We start from the raw sequence: 25,274 nt of genomic DNA, 5'->3' as shown, positions 1-25,274 counted from the left end.
TAAAAATTAGTGGTGAGTTTGCTGGAATTCAGGGTAAGGGAGAACATGCCAGGTTCCATTTCTAGGAATAAAAAGGGAGGGCCTGACATGGTAGCACCCCAAAAAGGAAGGAGTGATCTGAGTCAGCTGGAACCCACCAGAAAGGGGCAAATGAGACACAAACGATGGCCTAAACTCCTCCAGATATTTCTTGTGGGATGTAATAAGCCATGAGATAGTAATTAGTACTGTAATTTCTACCGTAAGATAAAAACAATAGCCTAAGCTCTCCAGGGCACGGCAACATCATGATCTAATAACAGTACGTAACAGATAATAACAACAGTGGACCAGAAACCACATTAATTGAATGTTAAGTGTGTGTCAGGTGCTAGGCTAAGCACTGCATGAATCATTACCTTACTTCCTAATGATAATAACAGGTAGTATTTACTGAGCACTTGCTATGTGCAGGGTTCTGTGTTAAGTATCTTACATGTATTAATAATGAATATAATAAAAATAATAATCTACACTTGCATAGCACTTACTCTCTGCCAGGCACTGTCCTCAGTGCTTTACATATGTTTACTCATTTAACCTCACTCAATCTCACGAAGGCAGATGCTGTTCATATACTAAAATAGTATCTGTAACATACTATTATAGTCTATGTATAGCTATAATACATATGTAATAGTATTTGTAATAGTACATAGACTATTTTAACCCCCATTTTATGGATGATCGGACTGAGGCACAGAGAGGTTAAATAATGTACCCAGCGTCACACAGCTAGGAAGGGGGCAGAGCCCAGGTTCAGACCCAAGCAGTCTGAACTCCTGGGTAGTACACTCTATTCCTTCACATCACCCAACCAGCTATGGAAGTTTCTACCACAACCCCGCTGGAGAGATGACAAATCTGAGACTCGAAGAATGTGAGTGGCTTGTCCCAAGTCACACAGCTAGTCGGCCAGGATTTGAACCCAGGTCTGACTCAGAATCCTGGACTCTTAAGGACTTTGCACCATAAGGACCTCTACTGCCTTCCCTTGGCACTTGGGATGGAGACCCCACCCCCCTACCCAACGGGTGAGGCGGCAGTCTTTGAGCCCTGCATCCCTCCACACTCACCAAGCTTATGCTGGAAGCACACTTTGGCCAGGAGGATGAGGATGAAGGGCAGCCCTTTCTGGAGCCAGCAGATCACGGCCTTCAGCTCGGACAGGGCCGGGGCAGGCGTCCCGGGCTGCTCGTCGCCTGCCTCGTCGGAGTGCGCGCGGTGGTCCCCGCCCACGTGCTGCAGCAGGGAGCCCCCGCGGTGGCCGCCATGGTGGAAGTGGTGGTGGGGCTGGCGGTGGTGGTAGGCGCCCCCCTCACCGCGGCCCCCGCCTTCCTCCCTGGATGTGGGCATCTGGAGGAACACGTCCCCGCCGCCCGCCGCGGCCCCCAACACCAGGCTGGACGGGAAAGGGGTGGCGGGGAGGCTGCCTGTCGGGAGGCCCGATAAGCCGGAGAAGAGCGCTGGCGGGGAGGCCGCTTCTGCCTTCAGACTCTCAAAGACTCCGCCTTCGTCCACACTCGCCTCAGAGCTGAGCGCTTGACTGCGATTTCTGGGCCGGAAGGGAGGAGAAAGCCCCCACCAAGTCAGGCAGTGGAGGATGGGGGGCAAATGACCCTATCAATGATGTTATGGGCCGAATTGGGGCCCCTGCCCCAGGAAAATCATATGTTGAGACCCTAACCCCCAGTCCTCAGCCTGTGACAGTTTTTGAAGACAGGGCTTTTGCAGAGGTAAGTGAAAATGAGATCATTAGGGCCAGCCTTAATCCAATATGACTGGTGTCCTTATAAGAGGAGGAAATTTGGACACAGACACGCGGGAGGGAAGACGATGTGAAGACACAGAGAGAAGGTGCCCATCTGTAAGCCAAGAAGAGAGGCCTCAGAAGAAACCAACCCTGCCGATGCCTTGATCTTGGACCTCCAGCCTCCCGAACTGTAGAAAATAAATTTCTGTAGTTTAAGCCACCTAGACTGTGATACCTTGTCACCCTGCAGCTCTAGCAAACTAATATAAGTAATAATAGCAATAGGGTCATAATCTTTACTGAAATTTTACTATGTGCCAGATACTTTTCTAAGTGCTTTCCATTAATTAACTCATTAAATCTTCCTATCAACCCTGTGAACTAGGTACTAATAATACCGTCTTACAGATCAAGAAACTGAGGCACAGAAAAAAGTAACTTGTCCAGGATCACACAGCTGGTAAGGTATGGAACAGGGAAGAGTCAAACCCAGGAAGGCTACCTCTGGAGCCTGCTTTCTTAACCACTATACTTTACTGAAAAGGGAGCGCAGAGTCCTCTGATTCTAGAATAACCTCAGAAACTCAGGTACCCCTGGTTCTGTAATCTCCAAGTTCAACGATTCCCAGTTCCCAAGAGGATCCACCTTGGTCACAACTGGTATTTGGAGGGCAGCAGAAAGTAACGGGAAGAAGATTTAATTGGAGAAGCCCACATTTGAACCCTAGCTCCACCCTTCCCAGGGGTCTTAACAATCCTGCACTCAGTTTTCTCACCTGGAAAATGGGTATAAACACCATTCATGCATAGAATTCCTAGGCATCAAATTTAGAGTACCCCTTTCAGTGTACCTGGCACTTAGTAAATGGGAACTATTATCTCTAATCCCTACGGAAAACCTCCAGGGCCAACTGCCATTTCTAGTTCCAAGCACAGGCCTATTGTATTGGAATCAGGTAAAGGATGCTGATGCTCTTTCAGAGCCATTGCTGGAGGAGCAGAGAGCCTAGAGTTACCCTTCCAAGAATGGTGAGCCCCAAACTGGGTGCACTTTCCCATGAACACCATGCCCCGGAGTTCTGGAGGTCATGTGTCTTCTCTTGGGCTTGTCCTTTTCGAATGGAATCAGTCTACACAACAGGTGGAGCTGATTAGCTCAATGTGCTGTGTCAGTGGGAGGGGCAAAGAGCCACCCTCCCTTCCTTATCTCACCCCAGAGTAGGGTTCCCAAGGAACCTCCACAGACCCCTATGATACTCTAAATACATCCTGAGTTTACTGAAAGTGAATGCTGAGTTCCACTCATCCTGTGGACCCCACAACCCAGGGCATACAACCCAGGTGCTTAATAAAAGTATGCTAGTTATCGGCGCAGTGGTTTAGAATCCGCCTGCCAATGCAGGGGACATGGGTTCGAGACCTGGTCTGGGAAGATCCCACATGCCGCAGAGCAACTAAGCCCACGTGCCACAACTACTGAGCCTGCGCTCTAGAGCCTGCGTGCCACAACTACTGAAGCCTGCGTGCCACAACTACTGAAGCCTGTGCGCCCAGAGCCAGTGCTCCGCAACAAGAGAAGCCACCGCAATGAGAAGCTCACGCACCCCAACAAAGAGTAGCCCTCCGCACCGCAACGAACAGTAGCCCCTGCTCTCCACAACTAAAGAAACCCTGCACGCAGCAATGAAGACGCAACGCAGCCATAAATAAATAAATTAATAATAATAAAGAAAAAGTATGCTAGTCATCATCCAAGCACAAAATGGCCCCAGAGGGAGGCTGCAGGGGAGGTTTTACACTGCTTTCACACTTGATCTTATGTAATCTACTCTCCACTCAGAGACAAGGGTGCACTAAAACAAAAAAACAAAAAAGCCATATATTTGATTATTTCACTAACCCACTAAAAGGGCTTCCCATTCTCAACTCCTTCCTGCAGTCTCAGATAAACCCTATAGATAGGGACTAATATCATTTCCATTTTACAGATAAAGAAACCGAGGCTTAGAGAGATGAACTTGCCAGATATCTTGGATTATCTTGCCCTGAACTCCAATCTCACCATGTGCCCTTTTCTCACTGCCCAAGGGCTTCCCAGGGCAGGGCCTTTGCCCAGGCCGTCCCCTTCATGGGCTGTCCCCCAGCCCCACCCTGTCCCACCTAGGTAACTTATGCTCATCCCTCAGATTCTGGCTAGAAATCTCTCTTGCTCGGTGGAGCCATGCCTGCCTGCTGGACAATGCCCATCTCCTTGCTCTCTGTCCTCACTGCACTCTAGCCTCCCCTGCACAGGACTGATCATATTTATTGTTTTACTCCTTACCTGTGACTCTCAACCCTGGGTGTACATGATAATAACTCGAGGGAGCTTTTGAAAAACACAGGTGCCCTGGACCCGATGTTGAGCAACTGAATCAAAATCTTTGGGGTTGGGCCTCAGCACCCCTATTTCTTCGGAGCTTTCCGGGTGATTCTAACATGCAGTCAGCACTGAGAACGGCACTTGAGACTGGGCCCTGCTCCATAAGGTCAAAGACCATGACTGTTTGCTCCCCATTGGATTACCACTACCCAGCAAAATGCACCTCGTGCACAGAACATGCTCAATAAATATTATTTGAAAGAATGAATGAATAAGCATACTAAAGGCTCTGAGAAGGCCTGCAACTGAAAAAATTAACTTTGTTAAACCTAGTGTTTCCCAAACTTATTTGACCATGGAAAACCTATTCAATCTTGTAGAACACCTGTGAAACCCAGCAGGGGAGATGCTGGTCTGGAGAAATCTTGGGGTTGGCTTCGCTGGCCTTACAAACTTGACCCGGGGGTAAGTTATCATAAACCACCAGGTTTACACCCCAGCAAGGGGGGGAACTTGAAGATGGTTACCCACTCCCCCACCTCCCATGGCCCATCCCTCCTGGCTCCAAAAGCCCAGGGAATGTGTGGTCCTATTCTCTTGGGTTTGGGATAATAATAAAGATAGTATTAATAATGACAACAACAACTAACACCATGGCTATGATCCTCAAGGGGACCTGAGCTTTTTCTGCATTTCAAGAAGCTGCGCTCAGAAAGCAGGAGTCCTGGCAGGTGCCCACAGTGGCCGCCCTCTCTCCCCCACCGTCCCACAGGGACCTGGAAAGCCTCCTGTCTGCCTTGAGCTTGCCAGCACTCTGAGTCCACTGGGCTCAGGGGGCCTCCAGTAGAACAACCAGGGAAGACTCAACCCACCAAGGACCTTCTTATAGCTGGCCTCCTTTTCTCTGGGCCTAAACGGGAAAGAATATTCCTTGGGGGCAGAGGCTGAGCTTCCAACTTAACAACTTAAAGGCTAGAACGTGAGGTAGCCCGGGAGAAGAGTGAATCCACCCAGATAGGAGACAGAAGAAATGTGGTATCTCAAAGCACAGACTTTGCAGGGGTCAAATGGACCAGGGCCTGAATCTCAGTCCTGCCACTTCCTGGCTTTGTGACTTCAGGTAACTTACCCTCTCTGAGCCCCAGTTTCCTCATCGATAAAATGGTGATAAAAATAGTCCTCACTTCCACAGGCTAATGTGAGGGTGACACAAATAAGCACACAATACACAGTGGCCATTATTTCTCCAGCATGGTCTCTGTCCCCAAAGACCTCACCGTTCATTTGAGAGCAAAGAGTAATTGTCTTCAGAGGCTGGAAAAGCTCCAACAGCCATGCTTATTAGGTGGTGGGTTCTGTGTTTGTGTATCTTCATTCATTCACTCATTCATAAGCAAACCTGAGTTTTCTGCCATTTACGGATGGGGAAACTGAGGCCTAGAGGTGAAGGTGCTTGCCAAAAGCAGCAAAGGGGGAAGTGGCTGAGCTGGGATATTGGACAAGGGTTGTCTGACTTAAGGCCAGTGCCCTTCCCTGCAGAACAGGCAGGCTTGACGGAAAACTCAGTAGTGGACTGGTGGGTACTTTGTGATTGTGCGGCCAATCTAAAGAATTGCAGGGGACTTGAAATGGGCTGTGAGGGAGGAAAAGCTTGGCTGCCTGTTCCTTGGATGTACGGTCCAGCAGGGTGAGGGGGTTGCAGCTGGGAGACTGTCACAACCTAAGAACAGGTCCCCATGGTCTGTACTCTCTTTGGCTTAAGTAGATAGAAGTTCTAGCTTATTAGTGTTTTAACTGTGTTTTCTTAGATTCTGTACTTGTCTATTTGGCATCTACACATTACAGGGTCAAACTAGTGGCCAAAGTTGTTTACAGCTCCCCTGTGGTCCAGAGCTCACATCTCCAACCACCTCCTTTATCTAATTCACATTCTCAGCCAATATTTCCTCTGCCCCAAATCACTCAGGGCCAGGTACAGACAACTAGAGACCACTCCGATAGCCTAGAGCCCACCAACATTATTCAAACTAGTCAATCCTAACCTGTTTCCCCTCCCCTACCTTACTCTGTGTGGAAAACACAATAAAAGCTGTGACCTATGCTTTCCCTTTGCTCCTTTCTGCCTCCTGGCTGACCCCGGTGCTTCCCCATGTGGCCCTGCATAGGGCAACATGCCCCCTTCTCTTGGAAAATGCAAGTAATAAAAATCTTCTTTCAATGTCATCAGCCTCTCCATGTTGCCACTCAGACACCTCTATAAATTAAAATCCCCTGGGTACAATCATTGATACAATGAGTCAAGTGGATCACTGTTTGCACAGGCTTTGAGAATTACCATAAGAGCAACAGCAAGCTGTCACGTGTTGAGGATATGAGGCCATCGCTGTGCAAAGCAGTTTCCAATCAGATTTCCTCTGCTCTTCTAACAAGTAGCCCTGAGCGGCAGGTATTACTCATCCAGTTTTGGGTTGCCCTTGACCACCTGAAGCTCAGAGCCTCAGATGGAATGAGGGGATGCCTACCTTTCAGGTGGAACGTTATCCGTGTTGCTGCTGTGGCGTCTCTGCATTTTCCTTAAGACCTAAAAGTCAACACATGCATGAGCCAGAGTCTCCCAATATTCTCAGTGCCTGTCAGATCACCATGGTAACCATAAACAAGTACTACTTGTATCTTACTTCCCTAGAGCTCTCTGACATTTTGCAAACTGTGTTTCGGTCTGTTATGCCATTCAACCCTCAAATCAACATCCCGTCCCATGAAGAAAGTGTCATCAGCCCATTTCATGGATGAGAAGGATGAGACCGGAGCTGGAGGAAGTTCTCATGTCAGAGGAGAAAGAAGTGAACTGTAAAGCAAAGAGGTGCTGGAGGAGGTCAAGTGAGCAGCAGATTGACAGTTAGGAAACATGGATCCTGGACTGATGCCACCCCTAATTTGCTGTGTGACCCTGGACAAATCAGTAACCTCTCTGTGGCCTCAGACTCCCCATAGGTTAAATGGGAGAAGGGTGAAGTGTCCGAACTCAAAGCTCCCTTCCAGCCCTTACATTTAATACAGTGGTAAAGAAGATCTGAATTCTCATGGAGACACGTCACCTGGTTCACTGTGAGGAACCACAGGGACTTCAGAACTCCATGTTGACGACACCTGAGGTGGGCATTCAGGTGGGGATGTGACCACTGGATTCCAGAGAAAGCAGGCCTCTCCCTCCTCTTCCTCTCCAAAGGGATGCACGGGTCACAGGAGCTTACCAGAGGCTCCAAACCCTGGATGGAATAGAACACTTAAGTGAATAGTCCACGGGATGCCTTGAACCTGAGAATAAGTCTTAGGGCTTCATGGGTAGTTATAAGCAGATGGTTCTGTTGCCTCCTTGTCCCTTGTTAGCCTTCCATTGATACCTTGTTGGGACTCCTGAGGACCGTTATGATCTGAATGTATTAATATCTTGTCCTATTGTCAAACTCTGAGTCGTGATTGGGGAATACAGAAAATATGTTTAAGGCCCTCCGCAGGCTACCCACTGCAATCAGAAAAAAATTCAAGCTCTGTTCCTGGCCTGCAGGCCTCACCTGTTCCCAGTCTCATTTGCCCCCACTCTCCTCCAACCACACCGGCCTTTTCGTTTTTCAAACGTGCCAGCTTGTCCCTGCCTCCAGGCCTTTTTACTTGCTGTTCCTTCTCCCTAGAATGCTTTACCTTCTGGCTAGCTCTCTCAGGACAAATGTCACCTCCTTCCAGAGGCCTTCTCCTCTCACCCTCCTGACCCAACATACATTGCCCCGTTTTACCTTCTTCATAGCACTTATCATTTATTTACATGTTTGCATATTTATTTATGACCTGTCTTCCATTAGAGTGTGAATGCCACAAAAGCAAGGATCGGTCTGCCTGGTTTGCCCTTCTGCTTCCACATCTAGAACACTGCCTGGCACAGAGTAGCACTCAACAAGTATTTATTCAATGAGCAAAACGTCGATGGGTCTCTCACTTACCTTTTTCTACATCCCTTGCTCCCTCCCTGACGTCTCACTCTAGAGAAGAAATAAAGGCCAGAGACCTCCCATGAGTTGGTTTAGCTTCCTTGAATATTTTTTTTGTACCAGGACCAAAGATGGCGCTCTTAGTTCAGGGTCCCATAACAGGTTGTTGAGTGACTTCCTGATCCTGATCAGCCTTCTTCAGGGGACAGCATTGGTGTTACCAGGGCCACTGATGAGCGAGACAACCCACCAGCTAAGCCTCCTTTCTCTTTTGGAAAATCAGCCAAAAAACGGGTCAGTAGCACCATCTTCATATATGAAGGAAAGCTCATCCCCTAAATCTGTTTCAAGAACTTGCCATCTCGCCTTAATGCCCCCTCCCCCCGCAATGATTCCTCATCGCCTGCAAATCCTTGGGGAAAATAAAATACAGAATCTCGTTTCCATCCATAAATTTGACACAGCCTCCTAAATAAAATACCCAAGATTCCACTTTCAGATGCTTGCTTTCGAAGGGGCTTCAGGTCCTGTGCTGGCAGCAGGCCGTACATAATTATTCCAATATCGAATTCTGTAATAAAACGTTTGCACGTGGGATGCATCTGAATGACTGAATGAAATGCCTTTTTACCCTCTGCTCCACACACCGCGCTCCATCCCTAAGAAGGATTTCACCTGAGTTTTCAATGTATGAGAGGTTTTAAGTTGCACCCCCGAGCCGTTATATGACTGCACCGAAATGCACGCAAGACAGCATCTCCTGCATCACTTGCATTGGAAGCAGGCAGGTGCGCTCCGTATACAATGCTGCAAGCGTTTTTCATTCCTGCAACCAAAGTTTACCGCGAAACGCCCCAAGACCGCAAGGGCAGGAGATTACGCTGACCATACCGGGGGGAAAAAATAACGTTCTCTTTTTACCTGCCCAGACGATTCGGCAATCACAGCGGCATCATTCTTGTGCTTCCAAGCCAATCACTCGCGCGGCCCGGGGAGCACCTGACTTCCGAGTGCTTCCGGCCTCTCCCCAGGTTCTTTCTCAGGTCGCGGCGCCCGGCGCTGAGACCCGGGCACAGCTCCACCGGCAGCACGCACACGATTGCCCGCCCCCTTCCCGGGATTCAGCCAATAGGAAGCCGCCTCTCTGCAGGGACCAATGAGGAGGAGGCCGAACGAGGCAGGCGGGTGACGCGAGAGGTGTGGAGGCAGTGCGTGGGGCCAGGTCACGTGGGGAGGCGCGGGGTGGTTGACGGGAGCTGGCTGGGCTGAGGGCCGCGGGGCCGGCGCCCGCCGCGAGCCATGGGGCTGCCGGCCGCGTAGGGGCCATGCCGCCCGGGCCCCGGGCCTGCCCCGCTCCGCGCCGGGATGGTGAACCTGGCGGCCATGGTGTGGCGGCGGCTCCTGCGGAAGAGGTGGGTGCTCGCCCTGGTCTTCGGGCTCTCGCTCGTCTACTTCCTCACCAGCACCTTCAAGCAGGTCAGTGGCCGCCCTCCCTCCCCGGGTGAGGGAAGCTGCCTCTGCAGCCGCGCTGCCCGAGTGTCCGGTGCGCCAGGCCGCCTGGTCCGTAGAGGTGGGCGTTCGTGTCCTGGGGCTGAGGACGGGCGAAGGGACCCGTTCGTTTCGTTGGTAGGCCAGGGGCAGAGCTGGGACTCGAACCCGGTGCTGTGGGCCCTTACGCTGTGCTTGTTATCACCCTGAGGGCCGTCTCCTTGCCTCCTACCTGCCAGGCCGAGTGCTGAGCGGGGGCGAGCATTTCTCCCTTCTCCTCGCGGCCGTTCTGGGGGGCGGTGTCCCCGGGTTCCAGCGGGGGAACTCGAGACTGGGAAAGGTGGAGATGCCTGGGCCAGTAAGATGCCCAGCTGAGCTACGAAGCCAGCGCTGGTGTGCCTGGTTTTCATTTAATTTAGGGGCTCGGTTGTCCGGCAGGGAGACGCCTCAGGACCCACGAGGTGCTCTTCCTGTGCATAACGTGGTTGGGTGGAATTTTCTTTTCATCTCCCCATCCGCTTAGTTTTTCTTCTCTGTGCGAATTTGTGGGAGAAAAGGCAGGATGCTTTGGTGGGAAATGTTACCCAGAACATTGTCCTTTCGTTTAGAGGTTCAGTTCAGGCGTTTAGGTTTTTAGAAAGGGTGAACATATGCCAGGGTGTACCCGGGACAGCCCTGGTTTATGCTCTTGCGCTGATGGAGTTAGAAAAGCTCCCCTTTTTATTCTCAAGGGTCATATTCGTATAAAATTTGTCGATGAATAGAAAAGAAATACTAAATGATACGGTCACCTTAGTTTTAGGAGATTGTAAAACGGAAAGTTAGGGAACCGTATCCCACCTCTCACCTCAGGCTGACAGGCTGAGTGTTATAAGCCTCTTCTGGTGACTGGGATGTCTTGGTGACATTCATGCAGACTAAGTGCTTGCACTTGTGTTTTCACAACTTCGCAGACGCCTGCTCATGGTCACGTGTTGTTCCTTCTCTGTCAGGTGGGTGCTGTAGTGACCCCGGACTCAGCCCTCTGCCTTCTTCCCAGCTGACCCAGCTCATCTCTAGCACCATTGGTTTAAATACCGGCTGTATGCTGTTGCTGCCCTGATTTCTAACTCTAGCCTAGACCTATCCAGAAACCCCAAGGTTCTTACATCCCGTTGCTTGCTTGACGTCCCTTTTTGAGTGCGTTGTCGGCTCCTCATACTTGGCCAAAACAGAACTCCTGATTCTCCACCACCACTTCCTCTCCAGTCTTCCCAGCCTCACTGAGTGGCATTACCATTCCCCAGCCACAGATACCTTCTGCTTTTCCCTGTCTGGACCGCTGCAGTAGCCCACCAACAGGTCTCTGCTTCCTTTCTTATCCTACAGTCTATTCTCTACCCAGCAGGAGGAGTGATAATCTGAAAAGAAAAAAAAAAAAATCCCATCACTCCCTTGTGTATAGTTAGTTCTTCTTTGGGTTCCTGTTGCACTCAGATAGAACTCCAGACTCCCGTTGCAGGATCTCTGCATTGTGAGTGTTTTGTTTTTTTTTTTTTTTTGTCAGTTCAGGTGAGGCTAACTATTATTGCCCCAGCTCACACCAGGTGACACAATCTCAGTGACTTCAGTTCCTTGCCCATAGTCCTGCTTTATTTTCTTTGCGGTAAGCATCACTTACTGAGCATTTCTGGGTCATTTACTTGTTTATCTGTCTCCCCTCACTCTCCCTTCTAGAACGTAATTTTTTGGAGACCAGGGACCTTGTCTTTGTTGTTCATAGAATCCCAGTCCCTAGAATACTGCCAGGCACTTCATAGGTATTCAGATATTGGTTGAACAAACAATCAAATCTTTTTAATTGGGGTGACTTTTCCTTTCTTCCCAGCCTGGCACACTCCTACTAATTTTTCCTGTCTGACTCAGATGCTGTCTACACTGTGACTTTCCCTACAACCACTTTGTTTTTTTTTGGCTGCACCGCGGGGCTTGTGGGGTCTTAGTTCCCTGACCAGGGATCAAACCCCCGGACCCTCAGCAGTGAAAGTGCAGAGTCCTAACCACTTGACCACCAGGGAATTCCTCCTACAAATGCCTTTTAAGTACTCTGGTGTACCTTGTTCTTTTTTTTTTTTCCCTCGTGTGTCTTTTTTTTTTTTTTTTAACTTGTGATCTGTGACTACAGCCCTAGGGGTGTGTGTATGTGTGTGGGGGGGGGGTGATCGTGAATCCCCTGAAACTTTTGGCAACAGTTTTGTTTTGCAGATTTTTCTGGATCTGATTCCCCCACTGCCTAAGAAACGGGTTAGATATAACCTCTCTATCCCTGCCCATCAAGCCCCTGGCAACCACTAGTCAACTTTCTGTCTCCATGGATTTATGTATTCTGGACATTTCATATAAATGGAAACATACACTATGTGGTCTTCTGTGTCTGTCTTCTTTCAGTTAAAAGCCAGTTTTCAAGTCTCATCCATGTTGTAGCATGTATTAGTACTTCATTTTTATGTCTGAATAATATGCCGTTGTAGGCATCTAACACATTTTGTTTAGCCATCATCATTTGATGGAGACTTGGCTTGTATCTGCCTTTTGGCTGTTATGACTAGGGCTGCCATGGACATTGGTGTACAAGGTTTCGTTTGGAAATATGTGTTCAGTTCTCTTGAGTATGGTCCTAGGAGTGGAATTGATGGGTCACTTGGTAACTCTGTGTTTAACTTTTTGAGGAACTGCCAGGCTGTTTTCCAAAGTGGCTGCACCATTTGCAGTGAACTTTTAAGAAACTATACTTGTCAAGTTTTGAAGTAGTATCAAAGAAGATTATCCATAATGATCTGGAAGAGCCATTAAAATACTCCTTCTATTTCCAACTACACATTTGTGTGAGGTAGATTTTCTTCATAAGCTTCAACCTGAACAATGTATTGCAATAAATTGGATATAGAGGGAGTTGTGAGAATCCAGCTGTTTTCCATCAAGCCAGACATTAAAAACATTTGCAGAAATGTAAAAACATTTTCTCATCTCACCAAATATATTTTTTTGTTTTGAAGAACATTTTTCCCCCCACACACATGAAAAACTGTTGACATGTAATGGGCTCATTATTGTTATTTTTAAACGAATAAATAACTTATTTAAAATAAATGTTTTAAGAATTTGTTTTAATTTCCAGTAGGATAAATATCAATAGCCATAACCCTCATTAACTCACATACTGAAGTCCTCAGTAATTTTTAAAACTGTAAAGGATCCTTGGAGCCTATTCTGACCGATGCTCCTCCTACATGCCTGTGAGTTTGCTCCTCCTGCTCTCTTCTCTGCTGCAGCTTTGGTCTTCCAGCACTCCTGAGCTCTGTGGCTTGAGGGAGTCTGCTCCATTTTGCCTAGCCTCAGGCTCCATCTGTAAGGAGAGCTGTGCTATGGCACAGCTATCTGTCTATTGGACGGGAAGGCGGGGTGGGTGTGGTTAGAATTAATTGAGAAGAGGCTGTGAAAAACTCCAAAGCTTTGGAGTTTTTCATACGATCCTTAGCTCTGCTTCAGTGAGACTGTGAACTCGTGGAGCAGATGTGGCCACTTTTTGCCTAGAGAATAGTTGATTATTCTCTACAGCTTTGAATTCCTGTTTTGATTTTCATGTTAATTAATGCTTGGGGGGATAGTTTAAATTGTAGGGATGGGAGCACAGGAGAAATTAGTGACCTTGGTGGGGATGCCATTGTGGGTGAGGACTGGGTGCTAGGTGACTTGGGCACATTGATTTAACAAATGTTTAGTGAACACCAGCTGCACCAGGCACTGTCTGCTAGATGATAGAGATACAGTGGGGGGCAAAGCAGATACAGTCTTACTCTCCCAGAGCCTATATTCTGTAGGGGGTGAGGGGTAGAAATGGCAAATGAGCAGAATTATTTCAGATAATAATTTGTGATACAAAGAATACAAAACAAGGTACTGTGATAGAGCGGCAAGGTGGGCCTAACTCTATGGGGCATTTGAGCTGAGATTAGAGAAATCCCAGTCTTGGAGTCAGAAGGGTCCTTAGAGGTCCTCTCATGTAAATAACTGTTCTTGTAGTTGTTCAAGTGGTGCAGTTCCAGAAAGTGTCAGGGCTATTTGCATAACTCCTTGAAAATATATGAACATCTTTAGCTTTAACGTAATTAAGTATGTAAATTGGTTTCAAGTTAGACACTGTATAAAGTGTAATAAATCATAAGAGAGAGTTGCTAATCTGTTTTTCTGCTCTTTCACCTTATCACCAGGGTACACATACCTTTCAGAGTCTGTAAAGTGCTGCACAGGGTAGAGGAGGAAAGCAATTATCTTTAATCTCACCAACCAGAGGGATTCACTGATGATATTTGGGCATATTTTCTTTCTTCATATTTTAAAAATATAATTAGGGCCTACTGTTTCTTCACTTAACATATATGCGTTTTCCCCATCTTTAAAAGCTCTTTCTAGGTGTAAGTTTTTATAACTAAAAATTTCCATGATCAGGCTATGTTTATTAGCTATTCCCCAAATATTAGACATTGGGATTCCCTCTGGCCTTTATCTCCTTTTTTCTTTTACTTTTGAGAATCATAAGCGATTCTTTGAATGACAGTGCCTTATGTTTAAGTGCTTTACTGCTTACATGGGACACATCTCATTTGACCCTTATGATAACCCCCGAAAAAGAGACAGGACAGTTATTAAAATACCCCTTTTAAATCAGAGGTTAAGTAATATACATTAGTAATAAAAACATTTCTCTAGCTCCTTGTAGTTTATGAAGAAAATTCTGGAGGCTCCTTTTTTTTTTTTAATTAATTTATTTATTTATGGCTGCACTGGGTCTTCGTTGCTGCGTGCGGGCTTCCTCTAGTTGCTGTGAGCGGGGGCTACTCTTTGTTGTGGTGCGCCGGCTTCTCAGTGTGGTGACTTCTTTTGTTGCAGAGCACGGGCTCTAGGCGCATGGACTAAAGTAGTTGTGGCACGTGGGCTCAGTAGTTGTGGCTTGCAGACTCTAGAGTGCAGGCTCAGTAGTTGTGGCGCATGGGCTTAGTTGCTCTGCCAGCATGTGGGATCTTCCCGGACCAGGGCTCGAACCCTTGTCTCCTGCATTGGCAGCTGGATTCTAAACCACTGCCCCACCAGGGAAGGCCCTGGAGGCTCTTTGAGAATAGAGAACCTGCCTATCTTTGTCTCTGTATCTTTAACACATTGTAAGAACTTGATACCTTTGAATGAATCTTGAATGAAAAAATACACACACACACACATACACACACACACACACACACACACACACACACACACACACGGGGGGGGGTGCTTAAAATTGAGACAGCCTAGTAGGGTAGTTTGGGAAAGGTTTAAAGCCAACTGTCCAACGAAGGAATCCCCTCAGTGCCCCTTCACCACACCCTTGCAAGAACGGACCTTCAGGAAAGTGACCATGTGCTAATTCATTACATTTGCCATTATGTCTTACACAATCTCTTGTACGGTCTTTTCTGGTTGTACAACTCTTACCAGTTCTTTTGGAAAGGTCTTGAATATTCATGTTTGAAAACAAGTGCAAGTGCTGGGAGAATTGCCATCCTGTTTACCAGGAACATAGTAATGTGAAAGAGGTCCTTCTGGGATGCCCTTGTCCATGAACTCTCATTTTCTTTCAGAAGGAATAACAGGAAAGTTTGAGAGTGATGTCAAGAGCACTTTCAACCTTGTTGTGAGATCCAGTTTACTGTACTTTGACCAGCTTCTTAAGTCTTTATGACTATTAATTTATCTAGGGTAGCATTTGAAGTGCACTTTAGTTTGCACATAGCTTGATTATGCCGTTAACTGACACGGTCCCAGCAGAACTCATGAATTTACAGGTGGTTAAGCATTGTGCACCTAAGTGATTTGTCCCATATTCCCAAGACTTCTGCATTTAAGTCCTCTTCTTGCCCCAACCAAGGAATACAGATGTTGGTTTTTTTTTTTTTTTTTTTTTTTTTTTACAGATGTTGTTTTTGTATCGCTATAACCCATCCTGTTCCTGCTAGTGCCAGTTCTTTCCTATAAAAGAAACAAAAGAGAGGGGGCAGAATAGAAATGAAAGTCACCTTGAGGGACTGTTTTACCTTTAGTAAATTAAGGAACAAAATTCAATAGTGGAGTGGCACACTGTTATTTAAATGCTGGTAATGTTACAAATGGCATATATAACTTTTGGGAAATTATCAATATTTGGCACTATTTAGCATTGACTCTACTAATAATAATTCCTACCACAGATTACTCGAGAATAAGCAAAAGGTCTACATTTTTATTGCAGTGCTATTTATGATACCAAACACCTGGGGTGGGCTTAAACGTTGATCTGTAGAGGATGTTTTTACTAAATTACAGCACATCAGCGTGATGGATTATTATATAGCCTTGAAAATGTGATTATCAAGATAATGTAGGTACTTGAATGGTTTACCATCCAATTAGTGTCAAGAGGAGCTGAATGCGAAGCATCCTAATTTGTAGTGTAAATGCTGGGGTCAAAGGCTAGAAGTTAATATGCAGAAATAGATACAGCTTTATTCAAGTGATGGGATTGTGGGCAATTTATGTCTTTCATGTTGGCAGTCATTTTTTTAAAATAAACTTTTAATTTTGGAGTAATTATGGATTTACAGAAAAGTTTCAAGGACAGTACAGAGTTCCTGTAGATTCCTCATTTAGTGTCTCCTGTTGTTAATGATCATCATGTTTTTAATAATTTTTTATCATTTTATTTTAAATTAAAAATGAAACTATTACAACGATGATGAAAAATTTTAATAATCACCTATGTCCCTTCCATGTTAATGGTCTGTAGTATCTTTGCATGCCTTTATCTCAGCTCTTACAAACCCATGTGTATGTATTAATACAATTATAATACAATGTGTGATAATATGCACATTATTTTGTAACTTGTTTTTTTCCTTAATATACTATGGACATCCACCAGGGATCTGCAGTCCTCTGTATTAAGATCATCCGAGTGCTTTAAAAATATTGATTCCCAGGTCCCATCCACAGAGCTTTTTACTCAGTCTGGAGTTGGGCTCAGGAATCAGAATTTGAAGTCCTTACATAATCTGATGAGCAAGTCAGGTTTAAGGACTCCTGCTCTAGATAAATACACATCAGTCATATGTAATTTTTAGGTAATAGCTATAGCTATCCAGTGTTTATTCACTCATTTCTCTGTGGTTGGGGTTCCAGGTTTTTTCTACCACATAAACGGTGCTGTAGTAGACATCCTAGTGCACCCTTACACGTCTGTACTTTCCAGAGGCTAGGCCTCAAACGTGTTTGCTGTGCCAAAGTACATGTGGATATGCATGTTTTAAATATTAATAGCTCTTCCCACATAGCTTTCCTAGGAATATCTTAGTAACTGTATAGCTCTTTCCCATTGTCTTAAAGTATAACCTTTGCCATCAACTTTCAAGGTTAGTCCCTTTTTCTCAAACAGTGACACATGACAGATCATTCTTAACGGCAAAAGCCACAGAGCTCTATTAAAATGGTAGAATGGTTAAACTATTATGTATAAAAAGCCTCTTGGAGGGAGTCTTATCATTGTTTTGTTTTCTAGTGATAGATAGGTTGACGAATCCAGAAGATGGCTGTTTCTTGCATGGCTTGTTTTTTGGCACTCAGGCACCTTCCTTAGTTTCTTTAATAGTATAACAAAGGCAATTTGGAAAGCCCGACTGTGCCTTGGGGGCTAGGAGAAAAGATCTAAACTCTTGCCTCTAGAGCAACTCCTCACTTTGCATGTCTACGTAAAGGGCTGGCTGGCATGGGTGTCTTTTTTAAAGAAAGGTATGTTCTAAGGGTCACATGCTCAGTATTTTTTCATAGAAGAAATTTGCAAGTTGACATGCTGCTTCTTGCCCCTGAAATCAACCTCCCAATTCAGCGTTCCCCTTAGTTTACCACTAAACTCCTCACTGCAAATGAAAGTAACCTTGTGCCCTAGACCTGTCCAGGTATTGTCTGAAATGACAGTTGGAAAGTTTCTTTGAAGTTTCCTCTTCTATTTTAAAAGTGTATTCAGATTTTACATTCTATTCCACAATGTATTTGTTTTAATATAAAAAATATTTTAAATGATTTGCCATCAGAAAAAGTTCAAAACTTTTTCCCTCCAAAATTTTTTGACAAAATTAATGCTTTTGTACACATTTATAATGTGCATATAGTCCAGGGGCATTTATGTAAGTCTGCCAGTTTTGAAGCATAGCCCTAATTTATTACTTCTTCCTACAGGTTTATTTTGCATTAAAAAAAAAATAATTATTTATTTATTTATTTATTTATTCTTGGCTGCGTTGGGTCTTCGTTGCTGCACGTGGGCTTTCTCTAGTTGTGGCGAGTGGGGGCTACTCTTTGTTGCAGTGCGCGGGCTTCTCATTGCAGTGGCTTCTCTTGTTGCTGAGCACGGGCTCTAGGCGCGTGGGCTCCAGTAGTTGTGGCATGCAGGCTCAGTAGTTGTGGCTCACAGGCTCTAGAGCGCAGGCTCAGTAGTTGTGGCACATGGGCTTAGTTGCTCCGCGGCATATGGGATCATCCCGGACCAGGGCTTGAACCCGTGTCTCCTGCATTGGCAGGCAGATTCTCAACCACTGTGCCACCAGGGAAGTCCCGGCGGGTGGATTCTTAACCACTGTGCCACCAGGGAAGCCCTGCATTTTTTTTCATGACTTTGGCTCAGACTTTGCTCGTACCAGGGGAGTGCAGATTCCTGTTGTGCAAGCTGTTTTGTATTGTTTCTTTCCTATTACTGTAGTTTCTATGAAAAAATTGGTGAAAATGCAAGAAGTGATACTTTAACCTTCTCATTTGTGGTGTCTTTGTAGGAGGAGAGGGCAGTGAGAGATCGGAATCTCCTCCAGGTTCAAGACCACGATCAGCCCATCCCATGGAAAGTGCAGTTTAACTTGGGCAACAGCAGTCGGCCCAGCAACCAGTGCCGGAACTCCATTCAAGGGAAGCACCTCATCACGGATGAACTTGGTTAGTCAGGCTCCCTTCCTCTCCTGCAGTCCCCGGGCCATTCGTAGGTTTTTAAATAGGGATTTTATATGCTGTCTTTCCCCCTCTTTCCCATTTGCAACACTTCTCACGTCTTTGTCTTTTATATCTGACTCATCATTCAAGGTTCCCCTCAACATCAGAGAAGCTTGGTTTGATAAGAGACACTCTCCAGAGTTAGAATTTTATCATGCGTCAGCCCCCTGACTACTTCCTGCCAGTCTCTTCCCAGCCCCAGTACTTTCAGATCTTAACAGTCTTTTTTTTCTCACTTTGATGGTGAACTCTACAAGATAAACAGTTTTTCTTCTTGGTGACCTGAATCGTATCCACATAGTGTTGGCATTTAGGAAGAGGATGAATGGACTTGTTGACTGCATAATCTCAAATGAATTATAAACACTTCAAAATGTTTTACTGTTACTATTAAAACATCAGTCTGTTTCTTTTTGGTTATATTCACTAGTTTTATTTTTAGATTCCACATATAAGTGATATCATACAATATCATAGTATTTGTCTTCCTTTGTCTGACTTACTGCACTAAGTGTAATACCCTCCAAATCCATCCACGTTGTTGCGAATGGCAAAATTTCATTCTTTTTATAGCAGCAAGATAGGGCTAGGGGATTAAGAGGTGCAAACTACTGTGTATAAAATATAAGCTACCGAGGTATATCAAACAGCACGGGGAATATAGCCAATATTTTATAATAACTATAAACGGAGTATAACTTTTAAAATTGTGAATCACTAAGTTGTCACCTGAAACTTATGTAATATTGTAAATCAACGATACCTCAATTAAAAAATACAATCTGTCTGTTTTGGTGCCTTCTCCCAGAGTTTTAGTCTATAAGAAAGGCGATTCCTGTGCTGGCGAGGCGTTTGGATTAGACAGCCGCTAGAGCTCTAACCACTCTAAGCCTGGCCTAGTCCCCCAAGGAGAGACTCCTGGTAATGCTCTGCCTGCATTAATTTAGCCCTTACTACATGCTGGGCACTAGGCTAAAAGCTCTCCTTGAACAACATCTCATTTGATTGTTGTAGCAGTCCTGTGAGGTGTAGGTGTTGCTGTCTTCACTTTGTAGTTGAAGACACAGGCACCAAGCGGTTCAGGAACCTGCCCAAGGTGGCAGGGGCTCTTTTATAAACCATAAACGGGATACCATTATCACTCCAAGAGAGTACCACTTTTCCTTAATGTCAGCTATCCAGACAGTGGTCAGAGTTCCCCGATTGGTTTACAGATTGTTTATTCTCTTTTCACCTGGTGGTTTGCAATAATCTGGTTAGTTTGCAAGAGTAAAATTTGCTCTCTCTTAGAGAGTCATAGAACAAATGGGTTATGAATGTGACAATACTGAAATTGATACAGGTAACCTTGAATTAGAATCTTCATCGATACCTGATGAAGCCCAACAAAATGAAGACACGTACTATCTTCAAAATGAAACTGTAGTGCTTTTTATATATCTATATTTAAAGTTTGCAACCCCAGCAAAATAATTAAAAAAGAAAAAACTTTTCCAAAAAGATCTCAAAGGAATCAGAGAAGATGAGATTCTTTGGGATTGAAGGAAGGAATCAGGAAAACCTCCCACCTAGATTAGAAGAGCTGGAAAATTTTGCACAAAAATGCACTGATGACTCAACAGTGCCCAGCTCTGTTTTTAAGATCACATTGAAAAAGCAGATTAAATTGCAAGTAACATTTGTTTTGCTTTGTTTTAACAGAGTAAAGTTTAGCGAAGGGAAGTTACTTCCATAAGATGACCCAGCTAGTCGGTCAGGGGCAGACCTAGGACTAAGACCAGGACTGAACTTGGAGTTCAGTGCTGTTTTCTTATAGGCTTTTGTTTGTATGATACTCAGTGAGAAAGCATGAAATCTTATGACTTGACTTTAATATTTAATATTAGTTATGAATGACAGTTTGTCCTTTTCTTTTGTCATAGCTAGCAAAAGAATGATTTCCCTCTGCTTAATTCAAGTGAGACAAAGACTCTCAGATTTCTTAAGTTCCAAGAACCAATCAAAAAAAATCCAAGAACCATAGGTTTTATTTTACCTCCATGAATGCAGGAGAGGAGATAAGCAGTGTAATAAAGAAAACTTGCAGGAATTTTTGCCTTTTAGCGAGCAGGTGCCACCCCCACGAGTGTTGCCAGGGTGACACCTTATTCAATAAGACAACCAACAGAGTTACAAATTTTTCAAAGGTTAGAAGTTGGTTTCCCAGTCAGTAGCAGCACACTCTGAGGTTGTGATCTCACAGGACTCCTCGTTGGAAATAATGTTTGCAGGAGTACATTTCTGATGCAAAAGGAAAAATCTTGATGGACTTTCACCAGAAGTTAGAAAGACCTGCCTGGTTTCAAAGCTAAATACTTGCAGTTTGTACTGGGGAAAAACAGAAGGCCTGAGATGCTAACACTTATAACATGGAAAAGAGAAGAGGGCAGAAAGATCATTTCAACAAGTGTAACGCTTTACATCTTTCTCACACAGAGATCATGTGATAAGATGCTCTGTATTTATCATTTGGGGCAGAATTTTGAGGAACATGCTGGCTTATTCGGATTTTTAATTTATAACCCTTCTGAAGAAAGTGAGTAAGAATAGTTAGGAAGAATCCCAGAAACATTTTATGTGGCATTAGAATCATCCTGTCTTAATTTAGAAGACAAAAGGCATAGTTAAAACCACAACAGCAGCGATCTGGTTCTCGTAGGCCTCAGGTTCCCCAGTGTGACACGAGGGCCCTTCTGGTCCCTTCCATTGTTATTTTAATGGTTCCTCCTGCTTTTGCACAGACTTTGTTTTCCAGAGTAGTTTCTGAAAACAAACTCATGCTTCACGACGTCTCATTCTCTGAGGATTAAGAAGCTGGGGCATTTAGAATGGAATGATGTGAGGAACAGCTGCTCTGCACCTGTGTGCACCCGTGGGCCCATGTGTGTACCTGTGGGCCTGGGCCTGCACCTGGGAGTTTCCCATGGGCCACGTGGTGTCCCTAATGGACTTATTCTTACATTTTTCTGTCCCGCTCCCAGAAGGATATAGAGAAATGTGTATTTAGCAGCTATGAACAGTAAATTAGCTTTTGTGAGGAGATTCTTTTCTTAAAGTTGAGTATGAATGAATGAACTAGGTTGGAGGGGGTGTGTTTAGATGATAAATGGAGGGAATTGGGAGGATTTTTCTTCCTTGGGTATTAGAGTACTCTGATTCCCTAATGCTGAGGGGTAGTTGAATCCCTGCAATGTATAATTAAAAGGAGCCTAAATCAGTTTATAAAGGTTAGGTGTGACTACTATTTTAAAAAATCCTTCAAATTACTAAATAAATGGTAAGTATTTAAAAGGTATTTAAATGTAAAAAGTATATGTGGAGGTTTTTTGTTTGTTTTAAATCTAGAAGGATCTCACTTTCAGGAGTGAAAACCTTGGTTTTTTCCTCTTTTCAGATTCTTCTTTGAAAAAGAATGACATTTTTCCCCAGGCATAGATGAAAAATTGGCTTGCATAGGTTAGCACAGGAAAACATAGGCGATGTGATGGTTGCATCAAATATGTGACAGCAGACTAAAAGGTAATTTTAGGTAGATTAGGACATATATAGCCTACTTATAAAATGGGAGTCCATGTTTCCCATAAACTGCCGCATGCAGGAAGCAAGCTCTCATTAGACACTGTCTGATTCCAGGTTCTGTGGTCCTTAGGATGCCCCTGACTCCAGACTCCATCTTTATGTTCTTTGCATGCAGGACTTTCATTGCTGCCTCGTGATCGCCCCTGGTGGGCAGGTGGGGGGACTGCTGGGTTTATACTCAGGTTAGTCTCTGACTTTCAGGTTACGTTTGTGAGAGGAAAGATTTGCTGGTAAATGGCTGCTGTAACGTCAACGTCCCTGGCACAAAGCAGTACTGCTGTGACGGCTGCTTGTCCAATGGCTGCTGCAGCGCCTATGAGTACTGTGTCTCCTGCTGCCTGCAGCCCAACAAGGTATGGAGAGTTGCTCCTTGTGCTGCATCTCCTTTATTCTTTCCGCCTGCATTTCACGAGGAGCATTAGAATCTTCTTGTGAGATTCTTTTGGAAATAGAACTTAGAAGGGAACCTTGTCGGTGTCGGAAATGGCTGCTGTGAGGTAGCCTTTGTCTACAAGGAAAGGAGGTGGTTCCCAATTCCTCCAGTGGTTCTTTGGCAGAATAGGCCATTGTATTCCTAATCAAATATCTGAAGAATAAAACATCAGCCCTCCTGCTCACTTGAGCTCCCCTCCCTCTCTCCTTCCCCTCCTCTTCCCCGTATCAGCAGTCCGTTAGTTTAGGAGAAATTTCCAAGGTTACCTTGTGCTTCTGAGTTTGGAATTTATTACAGGTACTAACTTTTGTTTTCATAGCAACTTCTCCTGGAGCGCTTCCTCAACCGGGCAGCTGTGGCATTCCAGAACCTCTTCATGGCAGTCGAAGATCACTTTGAATTGTGTTTGGCTAAATGCAGGACCTCATCCCAGGTCAGAAGCTGTGATGCCTTTAGCTGGGGTATTTGCTGGGGGGAGTCAGGGTCTGCAGGAAAACTCAAAAATATGCACTGGGGGCTTTTGGTGGGGTGATAATGGAGAAGAGATTTAAACGAAGTTGTGTGGAGCTTTGGTGGATTGATAGTACATCATCCCTTGGTATCCGAGGGTGATTGGTTCCAGGACCCCAAATCCCTAAACGTTCATATAAAATGGCATAATATTTGCCTATTACCTACTTACATCTTCCCGTATGCTTTAAATCATCTCTAGATTACGTACAATAACTAATACAATGTAAATACCATGTTTTGCTTTTTGGAACTTCTTGGAGTTTTTTCAAATACTTTTGACCCGTGGTTGGTTAAATCCACGGATGCGGAACCCGTGGTATGGAGGGCTGACTGTATTTAGAATGTGAACATGAGATTTATACAAGTTAGGGATGTAAAATATTTATATCAAATCAAGGTCCGACTAACTTGCATCTTCCCTATCTGATTATCTTGTCTGTATTTTAAGTGGAAGCTTAAAATTATTTTTAAGTCTGGGTGGAGTCCTAATAGTCCAATTCCCGAGAGAAGTTCTCTCCTCTGTCTTTGACTGAAATTTAAGGCTTTCCAGCAACCACTCGGTTAGAGTGGGTACTAATTTACTCTGGGACAAAGTTGTGGTTTATTTTAGGATTCAAGGGGATGGGGCAGGTGGGTGTTGAAAAATACACAGGTAAATCTGTAGGTTGCCAAGCTCTCAGTACTTTTCAGCATGTTGTCATTAAATGCTTTGCTCTTGGGCACTAAACACGGCACCAGCTGCTGAAAGCGTCTGAACGTCTTTGCCTTTCCATCATTCCGCGCATCCTCTGCTCTCAGCCTTTGTGATCTGGCGGTTGTTGGAACTGTCTTTGTAAAATCACCAGACGTGTTTGTCATACGGGCGCTCTTCCTCTGGCTTCCATTCATGGTGTCTGCAAGATTGTCCTGGCTCCGTCTGAGATAAATGACTCATTTGTCATTCTCTGGAACTCTTGTACCCTTTGCCAGATTTCTGTAGTCTGCCTTTGGGTTTTACACCACTCTTCATGTCTCTGGTCTGCTCTTAGAGCATTCAGCATCACTGGGTAAATGTTTCAGGGATTATAATGAGCATGTGAAAAATGAAGAAATTCCTGATGTCCTTGTTTTGTTGGAAGAGCTTTCCATTTGAATGGTCTTTAAAGGAAATGTGGAGGATGGCTGAACCCATGACTTACTTTGATTCATACTCTCATTCTGAGAAATGCTAGAAAAGGCCAAGTATTTTCTTTCTTTAACTGATAAAACCCAGGAGTTATTTCCAAACTTGAGTGAAGATGCTAAAATTTCAGACTTTGCATTTTCATTGTAAAGAGAAATTTACCAGTTGGCAATTTGCCTTTATAAGTGTCCCAAGAAAGAAAAGATTTGGCTGCATGTCTGTAAATTGGATTAATACTTACAATTTAGATGTTTAGCCTTGGTTTTAGGCTAATTAATGAATTCTAGACTAGCCAAAAACTCAAGTTGCTTGTATGAAAACAAATTGCTGAAAAATTAGCCACCAAGGATGATTGTCTGTGTTAAATCGCACTTTGCTTGACCAGATGAAGCTTGTGTGGTACTGTGGGATTCAGCGTGTGTACCAGCCCTTAGGTACATAAAACTTGACGAAAGCAATTTGAAGTGCATCTCCTTCATCTCTGCAGGGTTCAGTGCCGGGGACTGAATTCCTTTGAAGCACGGGGTCACGTGCAAAACACCCATTGGATCTTAATCTGACTTAAAATACTTTGAGAAAAGTTTTTTGTCTCAAGTTATCCTAGTCACAGCTAGGTTGTTAAAAAAAACTCACTAGTGTGCATAAAAGAAACAGTCCTGCGGTGACACTATGTCCATTTTCATGCCCTTCATTGGCATTCTGTGCTGAGCATCTGCCTTTGCTCCAGAAAGTGCCCTGGACCCTTTTGGTGACATTTGGAGATGGACTCACCCGGGCTTCTGCAGGGAGCGTCTGCCAGCCGCCATCCTGCTCTGTCTCACGGCGATCTTCTCTTCCCT

The 25,274-nt window shown here is 44.8% G+C and overlaps 2 protein-coding genes across 36 annotated transcripts in view; one reads left to right on the top strand and one right to left on the bottom strand.

Annotated features, from left to right (window-relative positions):
* RNFT2 (ring finger protein, transmembrane 2) overlaps nucleotides 1-9,255 on the bottom strand; it is a 62,364-nt gene extending 53,109 nt beyond the window's left edge. Inside the window, exons 1-4 of one of the 3 annotated variants that reach the window (XM_082416846.1) lie at nucleotides 9,062-9,255; nucleotides 7,253-7,423; nucleotides 6,677-6,735; nucleotides 1,116-1,594 (exon numbers count right to left, since the gene is read on the bottom strand). In XM_082416846.1, coding sequence (XP_082272972.1) covers nucleotides 1,116-1,594; nucleotides 6,677-6,723 — 526 coding nt within the window. In that variant the 5' untranslated portion in view covers nucleotides 6,724-6,735; nucleotides 7,253-7,423; nucleotides 9,062-9,255. The remainder of the gene's footprint in view (nucleotides 1-1,115; nucleotides 1,595-6,676; nucleotides 6,736-7,252; nucleotides 7,424-9,061) is intronic. The other 2 variants (XM_082416844.1, XM_082416845.1) reach the window with 2 other exon arrangements.
* Nucleotides 9,256-9,343: 88 nt separating this feature from the next.
* SPRING1 (SREBF pathway regulator in golgi 1) overlaps nucleotides 9,344-25,274 on the top strand; it is a 316,969-nt gene continuing 301,038 nt past the window's right edge. For 13 of the 33 annotated variants that reach the window (XR_014251704.1, XM_082416879.1, XM_082416852.1 and 10 more), the window contains exons 1-4: nucleotides 9,353-9,616; nucleotides 18,499-18,655; nucleotides 22,529-22,680; nucleotides 23,080-23,193. Coding sequence is in view for 31 of the 33 variants with exons in the window: in XM_082416879.1 (XP_082273005.1) it covers nucleotides 9,506-9,616; nucleotides 18,499-18,655; nucleotides 22,529-22,680; nucleotides 23,080-23,193 (534 nt within the window). In the remaining 2 variants the exon portion in view is untranslated. Of the gene's footprint in view, nucleotides 9,617-18,498; nucleotides 18,656-22,528; nucleotides 22,681-23,079; nucleotides 23,194-24,922; nucleotides 25,241-25,274 lie in introns of those variants that run through there. The other 20 variants (XR_014251705.1, XM_082416858.1, XM_082416864.1 and 17 more) reach the window with 6 other exon arrangements.

This window comes from Balaenoptera physalus (genome assembly GCF_965194825.1).
Source record: "Balaenoptera physalus genome assembly, chromosome: 12".
Classification (NCBI taxonomy): domain Eukaryota; kingdom Metazoa; phylum Chordata; class Mammalia; order Artiodactyla; family Balaenopteridae; genus Balaenoptera; species Balaenoptera physalus.
Note: the sequence above shows the minus strand (reverse complement) of the source record. Positions and strands in the feature narration are given on the sequence as shown.